The sequence below is a fragment of the Poecilia reticulata genome, chromosome 7 (genome assembly GCF_904066995.2).
Source record: "Poecilia reticulata chromosome 7, P_reticulata-male-v2, whole genome shotgun sequence".
Lineage (NCBI taxonomy): Eukaryota > Metazoa > Chordata > Actinopteri > Cyprinodontiformes > Poeciliidae > Poecilia > Poecilia reticulata.
The window spans coordinates 30,085,461-30,097,945 of record NC_088836.1 but is presented as its reverse complement, the minus strand read 5'-3'; the positions used below and the strand labels follow the sequence as shown (position 1 = coordinate 30,097,945).

At 36.5% G+C, this 12,485-nt stretch overlaps 1 protein-coding gene across 1 annotated transcript in view; it reads right to left on the bottom strand.

Moving 5' to 3' along the window:
* The window catches only part of LOC103467882 (CDK5 and ABL1 enzyme substrate 2-like), a 39,071-nt gene extending 32,235 nt beyond the window's left edge, over nucleotides 1-6,836 (bottom strand). The window contains exon 1 of the mRNA XM_008414610.3: nucleotides 6,173-6,836. Coding sequence (XP_008412832.1) covers nucleotides 6,173-6,744 — 572 coding nt within the window. The 5' untranslated portion in view covers nucleotides 6,745-6,836. The remainder of the gene's footprint in view (nucleotides 1-6,172) is intronic.
* Between the last annotated feature and the right edge of the window lie 5,649 nt (nucleotides 6,837-12,485).

The following is a 12,485-nucleotide window of genomic DNA, read 5'->3' as shown; positions in this document are numbered from 1 at the left end:
TGTGTTTTTTTTCCCTTAGTAATCGAAAAGTTGTTTAAAATGGTCTGGGCAGTTTCACCTCTTATTTAGTTATGCTGACTGAAACTGGATGCTTGCATCATGAGGCTGACTTCCTCTAGAAAGGTTATATCAGGATATTATAACATTTCAAGAATAAACATCCTCAGGTGTCAGACACGTTAATTTTAATGAAGAAAATGTGGAGCAAACTAAAACTCAATGTTACTAATTTGACTAAAACATAAAAATAAGTGTAAGGAAAACTTAATGCTAGAAAAAAATAGTTGCGTATTTATCACATGTCCATTCCATTATACAATGATTCCAAGTTATTATTAATCAAATAGCGTCCCAGTTTTCTTCCACATGTGGTCATGGTGAATATATATGATGCAAAAGTTATTAAAATAAACCATCTGATTACTAGTAATTATCTGATTGAAAATTATGTAATCAATATTTAGGTCGTTACACTTCGTCATTCTCACCATCCACAGTGCTTGCTCTTTTTATTTCCCCTTTTGTGGTGGTAGACATTTGCTACACTAACCGCCTCCTCGCAATGTTACATATTAGCCAGTTATGACTTCACTGTCTGAGGTCATCAGGGGAAACACCAAATCATCAGTTTCATGGAGAAACCAGCTTGTTTCATCGTGCAGAGTCAGGTTTACTTCACCGACTCTGAGGTCACTGAACCGTTCAGGCCTGACTGGATGTCATTACTCATTTAGATCAGGACCTTTACAGTTCAAAACAGTCCAATACTTTATTCCCCCCTCCCCCCCCCAACAACCACAACACATCTCATTTAAAGGGAAATGTGATCATATTTTAGAGAAACTAAAGATTTTGAAAGCGTGAGACACAAAATAACTGGTAATTCATCCTTTGAATCTGAAAGCAGAAAATTTAAAACCATTTCTGACACAAAAATCCTTCAGGTTTCTGATAACATGCTGTCCGGTACAACTGACTGAAAACAGGAAAATATTGTTTCCTTGACAAACAAAATCTACTTTCTCTCAGGAATGAGAAGCATGTGTGGCAAAACAGAAACAAATAGGCTGAGCTCTGTCCGAACTGGGCAACAATGATGAAAACACAAAGGTGAAGAAATCTTCACCAAAAAACGTCAATCTGTCGAAAACACTTCTCATCTCAGGATTAAGAAACAAGTAGAAATCTAACTCCAAAGGCTGGAGGATGAAGATGGTGACAACAGATCAACTCTAAATAGTCAGTGGTTACACCATTGAAGTGACCGTGGGGTGTTGTTTGTGAGCATAAAGTTTTTCAAATAACTAAACATTGTCTGCAAACTTTCCTGTTGCATTTTTAGGCACAACAAGAAGCTGAGAAGGAGTAATCTTTTTCTTCTCAGTGTCAGAGCTAAATGAATTATCATTTATAACTTATTAGCTCATTAACCATTTTTAGAGACAAACTTCATGTTCAAAAAGAGCCAATTGTGGAGGAACTTATAAAGTTAGCGGGCTATTGCAAACTGTCTGCAGACATTTTGACTGTCACATTTCTGTGGTGTAGTTTAATCCTCAGATGTAAAACATGGATTTATAGATAGCAAGGTGAGACTTTTGGCTGCTTCCAACCACCACATAGCTAGCCAATTAATTATGGAATGAATAAAGAATGGATTTTACTTGAGAATCCTCCCAAGGGTGGTGCTGAAGCTAGTGCCCACTTTATCCTTCCACTCAACTTTCTATGAATATGGATGATATAGCAGTCTTTTTACTTCCAGATTCTTCAGCACTGACCTGTTGTGGCTTCCCCTGTCAATGTCTGTCTTCTGGACATCCGTCCAGTCAGCGGTCTTCCCTGTGATTGTGTCTCTTACTGAGCCAGACTGACTGTTTAGAGAACGAGGAAACTTTTGCAGGTATTTTGAGTATGACACAGACGTCAAAGCAAAATAAACTAATTATTGCACCAAAAATAAATGAGTGTGAGGAATCTATAAAATATGAGTTTCACTTTATGAAAAAAATGAGAATTTTTCCATTTGGACTTGTAAATTCATTCTCCATTGCTTTGTAACTGACAAGCTTATGCTTATGGTCAGGATGCAGCTTTACATTTGATCAAAGTCATCAAAACTTCTATAAATTATAAAAAATCAGAAGAGATCACTGCTATTCAGCTCGTGTTGTGTTGGGTGTAGTTGCAATTGTACTGTAACGCATAATAATGTTGACATCTTTGCAGAAACGCCCCTCTTTTCTAATCATACATTTCTGAATAATGACCTTTCATTTTTGTCCACTGGGTTGACAGGATGCATTTGCTTACTTTGATATTAAGTATTTCAGTTCTAAAGAACCTAATATAACCTTTAAAACTCTGTGCTTCATGTCTGAATGTATTCCATGATATTTGCAAACATGCAGCGACAGAAGGCAAAGGGCCTTTCCCGCAGGACACGATTCAGATGCAAGATTATATAATAACTGAATTAAAGTCACTTTAGATAATATGCAAACTGTTTATAGCGAATAAAAATTGGATTAAAGTTCATGTAAATATTCCATCAATGCAAAAATATACAAGTCCTAATAATCTTTCAGCTGGTTAACAAAGTGTAAGTAAAAGAACAAAATGCATCATGGGAACACAGAGTCACTGTTCACGTTGCAGCTAAATGCTCCAGACCCTGAGCTGGAATAATTCTGCAAAGTTAGCACACAGAGTCGTTACCGAGAACATGACCGGACATCCTAAACAGAGTCTTATCTGCAAAGCGTCTCAATCAGACGGGAGAAAAATCTGCCCAACGCCGGAGGGCAAATTCTTCTGGAGGCCAATTACAGCAAAGCATCAGAAGGTTTTCAAAGGGAAACCACAAGCTGACAGAAATATTCGATCAACATCTCATCGTTGTGAAACAGACTTTTCACCAATCAGCACCTGAATGTTAAACCACAGTGCAGCTAATCAGGATTTATGATGAAGGACGTTTTCAAAGACATTTACAGAAATGTCTCATCTCCAATATAATTTGTAAAATCTGTTTTAAACAGAACTTAACGTTGGTAAATGGCTAAAATCCACATTTTCTTTAGTATTTTTCCATTATGGTAATGTCTCCACAAATCCTTTAATGCTTACCTCAGTTACTAAAATACATATCAGGTTTGGTCACTGTTTATATTTTACATGCATGCAGAGCATTACTGCATGGCTCTTGAAATATAATATCCTAACAAATACTGCACTCCAGCAGTCTTTTTAGGCAATATAGCACACACTCATGTTGCTATGACAAGTGTGATACTTTGTCACAAAATGGTATTATTTACAAATATCTACTTAAATTATTAAAGAAGTGCATTTAAAATACAAAGAGGCTCTATGAAATCAAGGCTTTCTTCACTGAAAAGAATGGAAGGCACATTTGCAAATAAAAATGTAAACAATTTAAAGGCAAATTCCAGAATTTGCCTTTAAAAATGTAACCAAATAATGTCTCCAACTGAGAACTGAAGCACTTCATTGTCCAAAAAGGTAAAAAAAAAAATTAATTAAACAAAATAACTTTGAATCAAAAAATAAATATCTAGACAGAAACAAAAATTCTACTTTTATCATGACTTCCCCAGCACTTTTTTGGAAATAAGTTAATGTTTTCTGGCGTCTGAAAATGAGCCGTTACCCAGCAACCCAAGTGGCGCTCCAGCACGTTTGGTCAGCTAGTTTTACCACAGTATGCGCTGTGCAAAGGCTGCTGGTAAAGACAAGTGTTTTGTTGTCTTACTATTCAGGAACTACTTCCTGCACTCTTGTTGGCTGTGCAGAAGGCTCTACTAATGCTTTTCAAAAATGTATTTATACATCTGTTTGCAGACATTTTCACATACCAGTGTAATTGTTGATTCAGGGGGCTCGACCAAATTCATCCCATTATCTAAGAAAGATTTTAGGCACATAATACAATGAACATGTTTTGTATAGGCCATAGACCTATCCTAACCCGTTCAAGGACTATACACCGCCTCATTTTTAGCATAAAGTACATGTACGTTTGAAAACCCTTTTTGCTAAGGAATATTTTAAACTGAATCAGATTCATTGACAGAGTTTGTGCACACAAACAAGGAATTTGACTTTGTTTCTCATATTAAACATATAAACACTTAAAAAATAAAAGAGCAAATACATACATATATGTACACCTAATCATTTCTCAACCCTACCATAAATATATTAAAATGAAGCGTTTATGTAAATAGGTAAAACACTAACCTGAACTTTAAAGTTAGCCACATGCTAACCCACAACATGACTATAAACCAGCAGATGCAGATGATCAAGCCCTGAATCTAAGCAGCATCAGAGCCAGGAGCATCCACACCAGCAGCCCCGCCGGCCACATGCAGGCGCGCAAGTTCATGAGCCACACGTGTCAGAGAGTGTGTGTTCAGTCAGCAGGCTAATAAAGTGTTGAGCCAGCTGGCAAAATCGCTGCCGGGACTTCACACACAGCCTCCCTGTGCAGACCGATGCAAAACAGAGCAAGGCAGATACTTCTAGTATCTGATGGACAGCGACTTCGCTCAGGAAGCAGGCAGATTAAACCGTGGAGGTGAGGAGATAAGTGTGTTTAAATTGGGACCCAGCAGGAAGCCAGAACAGTTGACAACATTCATTCCCCCTTTGGGAGCGGCTGCATCTCTCCAACTCATTCACTTCCAAAGCAACCAGCTGGACTGATGGAGGAAATCGAATCAAGGAGCTGAAATAACCAGAAATAAAATTATCCTCTTCGTCTGACGGTATTGACTATATGACTAGAAGGAGTGTTAGTCAGAAACATCATTACAATAACCATCGAAGTGTGCAGTTATTTTGATACGGCTGAAAAACCACTCAACCTTTTATCAAAAAATGTTAATTTTTCCGAAATTGGCGTGTTTGCACAATTTAATGGTTAATAGAAAAGCAGCTATTGACGCACATTAAAAACACTTGAGCATCACTGACTGAGAGATACTTTACCACAATAAACAGTTTGACTTCATGCCATCTGTTAGTGGCTTTCAACCGTTCCTGGTTGCGCTTCCTGTCTGCAAAACCAAACAGCTAGCACACTTCTACAGCTGACCCTGTTTTCAGTGCCTTGCAAACTTCAAATTAAAATCATCCATCCTTCGGTTGTCTATACCCAGTTATCCTTACATGGACCTCTGAGGATTTTTTAGAGCTGTAAGAGCATCATGAACACTGTAATTACAGCAGAAAGTAGGAAGTATTAAATTTAGGTGTTGGAATTTATGACATAATTCATCATTTATCACAATAGGATCAATTACTAATGATAAAATCTTATTTATTTTTGTTGCAATAAATCCCAACCGATGATGTTTAGAAAAAATAAAATGTCCTTACCGTTTGGATTGACAGTTTTACCATTTTCTCTCCCGTTTCTTCAATTAAACCATCAATATATATTGACAATAAAGTTGTTGTTTACAGTTTAATGCTGCAAATCGCACTTATGTGACTCTTGTCCCAAAGAAGTACGTTACAAATGGAAAATATTTTCAAAAGTATTAATTGTGTTTATGGGGCTATTAGGCAATAGCCATACAGTCACCTTAAAAAAGATCCAATAAATAAATTCACTTTTATCGTTATCACAATAATACCACAAAAGTTTACATTGTGATAAAACTTTAAGTCAATATCATCCACCCCTAATTTAACACTCCAGGTGTATATTTTCTTCTAGATCACTACTATTAAGTACTTTGACCTACATATCAAAACCAGTGAATTGAAGTTTGTAACATCCAAATAAAAGGTGAAGGGATATGAATGAATCTGAAAGGAGCAAAACCCAAAAGTCAAGCTGCTTGATTTTTGTTGTTGTTCTGATTCAATTTAAAATCATCTTAAGACCTTATTCTGAAAAAAACTACTCCATGCACATTTCCCAGCCTTTTTGATAGAATGCAGGAGAAGAGAAAAGTGGGATTTAAGGCAGGTTACAACATGACATCTCCAAACACAACAGAGTCTTTGCTTTCTGTGAAGGTCCCGCAGGATCTGTCCCGTTTGACTAGACTGAATGAGGGACTGGTTTAAACCGTTACTGGTCGCTGAAATTACAGATAAATATATTTAAAAAACCCCGCAGCGCCGTTTGTCTCACCTGTGCCGAGGTTCGGAGGACACAGAGTTACAGCTCTGGACCGACAGCAGCGTGGAGGACTTCCGCGGTCCCAGCGGAGACGGTAGCAGGCTGTTGTTGGAGGGGGACGGGGAGAGCAGGTTACCGTCCCCCGGTGAGGGGAACGAGCCTCGGCGGCATCCCAGCAGCTCCTCCGTGCTCCCCACATCGTTAAACCCGTTATCGGACGGAAGGACCAGGATTGGCGGTACTGTGAGACCTGCCTTCGACCCGGGACTAACGACCCCACAACTGACAGACCCCGACAGGCTGTTCATGTGAAGGGGATCCGCAGAGAGATCTCCCGCTGCTGCGGAGCCGGGGTTTGCTCCATCAAACTCGGGTTCTTTGTTGTAGCTCCTTCCATCCTCCGCTGAATTACTCCGGACTGGCCGACCGTCGAGAGAGATGTTGGTCAGGAACAAAAGAGCGGCTTGTCTTCGGCGGGAGTTCTCCCGGTTCCTCCTGTTGTATTCCCGGTAAGTGACCGTCTTTTTGCCGCTGACTGCGGTTGCTACCAGAGCGCCGTGCTGTCCGCAGGCAGCAGCCGCCATGGCTCCTCCGGCCCCACTGAGGAAGCGAAGTGCGGGGATCCGCTCAAGACTTCCAACTGTCAAATCCCTTTTACCCGGCGCGAGACCGTTTTACGCCTTTCTGCGAGCTGATTGGTCAACCAGGGAATACGTAATGACGTTTAGAACCAGAGCACGCTGTAAACATTACAAAGATGACAAATGAAAAACAAAAGGATCATCAACATATTAACACAGTAATCAATACTCCTACAAGAGATTTTTTTTAAAAATTTTAAAAATGTCTAGGAACCTAATTAAAAAAATATTATAGATATATTTATTTTATATTTTAATATAAAATAAATATATAGCTATGTATGTGTAAAGTAATATAGACCATGTATATGTGATTTACTGTATTTTAGTTGTTTATAAAGAGCATAATACAATTTTAAAGTATTTTTGACACAAAAACAAAATGCCATGCCTTTTAATTAAGTAATTGGCTCTCTCTCTCTCTCTCTCTCTCTCTCTCTCTCTCTCTCTCTCTCTCTCTCTCTCTCTCTCTCTCTCTCTCTCTTTTTTTTTGTTAACTTTTTTATCCTTATTTTACTAGAATAAAATCCCACTGAAATTAAACACTTCTGTTTCAAGGGAGACCTGACCAAGAGGCAGCAACAAATACAACTTCTCTTTTTTTCACAAAAGCAGGGTGTAAAAGACTGAATGTTTTTTATTTTTATATTTTGGCCATGGAAATGAAGATAACTATTGCGATCAAAACAGTTAGCACAACTAGTTTTCATGATTTAAAGTCTGAATTTTAAATTTAAAACACTTTTAAGTTATGTCTTCAAATATTCAAAGTAAATTTAAAAGTAGGTAATTTTTTTGACACATTACTGCAATTCATATTCTTTGTGAGAAGTCAACAGCAACAGCCTAATTCACTTGTACTTTGGACTGGCTATGTTTCAACTATTTAACATTAATATCCTGTTTTGTGTTATTAATATTAAAATGACCACATTAATACAAAACACTTCAGCAATGTCACACTTTCTTGATTGTTTGTGCATTCCCAGTGCTCCTCTCTGAAGTTTCAGCACTGCAGTGGCTTCCTCACAGCAGTTGCTGCAGTTCTGCATGACAGCAGCTCTGATTGGCTGTTGCCTTCTTGTTAAGAAACCTCTGTGGATTTTCTCTGCGCTGATCCCCTGCAGTGACACAGTGCTGGCCCGGGTGAATCTAGCAGGACAGTCACAGTGTCTAGCTACAGTTTACTAGTAGACTGCTAAATATATCCTGCAGGACACACCGTAATCTCTGCCGGCTTGGATTGTGTGTGTAGTCACCCATTGATCCCCTACATCTGTAATGCGTCAGGCGAGTCACCACTTACCTTCCTGCTAAGCTGGAACAACTGTAAGGTATAAAGCCACCTAAACCAGATTAATATTACATTAAATTCATGTTGTTCATGATTTATTTATTTATTTTTGTCAAATTCCAACCACATCTGTCTGAAGCCACCGCAGTGTTGAGGATACATGTGAAATGTTTGGTTCTAATCAAAACCATTTAATTGAATTATCCTCGGAGTGGCGCTCCATGAAACAAATGTTCATTTTGACCCAACGATCACCATCCCCAGTGTCAGGCACAGAGGTGGAAGCATCATGATTCGGGACGGTTTTTCTGCTCAAGGCGCAGAATCACATCACCATGCAGAAATGCCAATAAAAACAGCCTTAAAACATTCAACTCTTTAACATTAACATCAAATTTTGGTCAAATGTTTGTCTTCCTACATGAACAAAAAAAAAAAAAAAAACACGTCACCAAAGCAACAAAAGCCTAACTAAAGAACAATCACATGAGGGTCATGACGGCTTATTTGTTTTTCAGATCTCAATCCTGAAATCTTTAGAGGCAGCTAAAGCTTGAGTTACCAGGAAAACTGATGGATTTAAAAAGGTTTTGTACCAAATCCCTCCTTAGAACAACACAAACCTCATGACCAACAAAAAAAATCTTAAAGCTGCGATTGCCCCCAAATTTTTCACGAGGTTCTGGGTCATATTTTATTGAGTGATTAACTGCTTACAGTCGCTCCTCTCTAAAACAAACCATGAGGCTTTTGATTTCTGTACAAATAAATTCAGAGTACATAGAAGATTACAGGGATCTTTCTAGTCATATTTTTGAAAAATGTAATATTGTTAAACAAAAAACAAAACAAACCAAATCAGGTTTATCTACGTTACATTTCTGTGATTTTAAAACATGATGCAAACAAACTGAAAACATGCAAGGTGTTAGTTTTACTTTTATTTATCCCTGCTTTTGCTTTTTTTTTTCATAAAGACTGAATTAATAAACACGTAAACCTTAAAATTCAAGTCTCTGTGTGAAACACCACCTTCATTATTTCCTCTATTAACAAAGACGGATTTTATGGGAGTAGGATTTTGCTTTAAATCGTTAATAACAAAATATTCATCCATTTTGCATTGTGTGTCACTGTTATTGAAAGGGAAATTACTTTGTTATGACAAATAAATTGGTTTTGTTACATAATTACGCAGAGCGAGTGGTGCAGCTCGGGTGAAGCCCATGGGTGCTCTGACAGTCCCTGCTGATGTTCACTGATGATGGCACAGAGCAAAGCCAGGAGGGGAGAAGAGAAGCAGTGCATCATGGGTAGGTCATGATGCAGGACAATGGTTCAATGCAGCATTGGGACTAAAATGCATCAGACTGTCTGTGTATTCAAATCAAAATCAATCTCTGCTTTTTATTCATAGCCTTTATCTGAACTGCTGAAATACGTATAAACAGTTTTTCTTTTGTCCTCGCCTGCCACCTCGTGGTGATAAATTCATATTACATCCTTATCAGACAGCAGTAATGCCACACAGTCGTCATTTAAAAACTGTTTGTACAAGATACACAATTTTATACCGATACACAAAGATACACAAATTTAATATTATTAAATTTGCATATTTAATAATATTTAGAAAATGTAATAAAAGTTTTTTCTGGTCGTGTAAAGTATGTAAAGTAAAAAGAAAGAGAAAATTAGCAAAATTTCAGTGAAGCAAACTCAAAATAAGTTGTGATTTGTACTTATAATGACAATAACAACAACAACAGCAACAACAACAACAACAACAACAACAATAGCTATACCAGTAATGTTTTTGACAGATGATAAAATAATTTTTGTTCTTTATTTGTCAATAACAGAGTGTCAATGAACTTTATTTATACTGCTAAGTAGATTTGTTACCTAACAAAATACCTGTTTGTTTTTTGTAACGTCAGTGCAGAAAGCAGCAAGTTCAAGGTAAAATTCAAACAATTCAAATATTTTTGATAAAGATTAAAAATATAATCACGCCTTCTCAGCCACCATCATGAAGAGCAGCAGGGGAAGATGGAGGAGAGGAATATTGTGTTAAATGGGATTATTTAGGGTTTTTTTTTTCATCTGAGTGCTACAGATACGGTTGCTTTTGCTGTATTTTATTTTCTTTTTTAAAAATTCAGTTTTTAAATATAAACTGTATGATTCTGATGTCGCTTGTAGTAAATATTACCTCAATAGGAAGGAGAGGATTTAGCGCAACTTCTAATTTTAAAGATACCAATTTTCACCACTGGGGGCAGTAGAGTAAAGCAAATAAATGAGCCTTGCGTCCTTTGGTGGCAAACTGAGGAATCTTTCCTAATGCCATGAGTGTTTTTGTTTCTTGTTGTTCAACGACATTGTTCTGAAATGATTTTAAAAATGTTTGAAATTGATGATGATATTATAAGATTTGCATGAAAAATACATGAAGGCAGACACTTAAATGCATGAACCTCTGTGGTCTTCTGCATCATATTCCTCATTTAACTCCAAGATTGTTGTTTATTTTCTGCTACCACAAACTCCGGATTACGGACAAAACCTTACATTTAAACAGCTTATAGAGTCGTTTATTATTTTGAAGCGTAAATCTTAGAGTAGTAAACAAACACTTAAGAATACTCATCAAGAGGTCAGCTTTTGCCCTCGTTGCTACAAAATAAAATTTGTCTAGCGGTGCAAAATAGATTGATTTTATTAAAACTAAATGTTTTATTTTAAAGCTGCACAGTGGCGCAGTTGGTAGAGCTGTTGCCTTGCAGCAAGAAGGTTCTGGGTTCAATTCCCAGCCTGGGGTCTTTCTGCATGGAGTTTGCATGTTCTCCCTGTGCATGTGTGGGTTTTCTCCAGGTACTCCGGTTTCCTCCCACAGTCCAAAAACATGACTGTCAGGTTAATTGGCCTCTCTAAATTGTCCCTAGGTGTGAGAGTGTGTGTGCATGGTTGTGTGTCTCTGTGTTGCCCTGAGACAGACTGGCGACCTGTCCAGGGCGACCCCGCCTCTCGCCCGGAACGTTAGCTGGAGATGGGCACCAGCAACCCTCCCGACCCCACTGAGGGACAAGGGTGAAAGAAAATGGATGGATGGATGTTTTATTTTAGACCTGTGAGCTGATGAGGTAATTTTGACCACTAGAGGGGAGTGTTGTTGAGTAAATGTTTGAATTGCGCTCCTGGTTTCAACAAATCAAACAATCATGAGAAAACGGATAGATATGCGATGAAAGACGTCTCATTTATGAGTTTGAATTATTCAAAATTATAAAATAAAAGTCACAATGACATAAAATTCGTATTAAAGTTTCAAAATTTTGAGAAGAGGTCAAATTATTTTCAAACCCCTAATTATATTGAGATGCAAAGTCTGAATTATGATATATAGTTTCATAATTACAAGATTAAATAGCCAATTTCAAGTTTTAAGTTATAAAATAATATGAGTTTGTGACAAATCTGAGATAAAAAGTTTTCAGTCATGTTAAAGATAAAATGTGATTTAAAAAATATTCTGCATTAAGTAGTCATAATTATGAGTTTTGTTGTAATTCATATCAGATTGAACTTATCTGCTTTGTATGCAACTCAGTTTTGAGATAATTAAGAAACAATGAAATGGAAAAAGTCCCATTATGAGTCTGTAAGTCAAAGTGAAGTCATAATCATGAGAATAATTTCTATTGTGAAATAAAAGTTACAAGATGCAACACATTCTTGAATTTCAAATTTCAAATTTCAAATGAATGAAATATAATGTATAATTTTTAAGCTTATAACTCATATTTAAGATATAAAAAGTTATAATTATGAGATGCTGTTTTATAATTTAGAGAATAAGTTACAATCACACTTTTTAAAATATAGCTATGAAATAATTGTCATAATAATTAGTTGCAGTCATAGTTCTGGAATAAAAGGTTTTCACTTTCAAAGTCATAACTTTTAAAGTTATTGTAATGAAATTAAAAATGTATATTTCTGAGATAAAAAGCCAAAATAATGAGTTTTTATGTGATGCTTATGAAATCAAACTCATCATGAAATAAGTTTTTATCTTAAAAATGATAAAAACGTTTAAAATAAGATTTTATCTGAAAACCTAAATCAGCTTTGAGATTAAAAAAACAATAACTAATAATTAAATTTTAAAAGGTTGGAGCTTGGAAGTCAAAATAAACTCATGATTATAAGAATAATTTCTAATTGTGAAATACAAGTTTTAAGTTACAATTCATTTTTGAGATTCAAACTGCAAGTTTGAAAACTATGAGAACATGTCATTTTTTTTATTCAGATCTCTATATTTAGGAGATAAAATATAATAATTATGAGATACAATTTCATAATTATGAGGTTAATATTACAA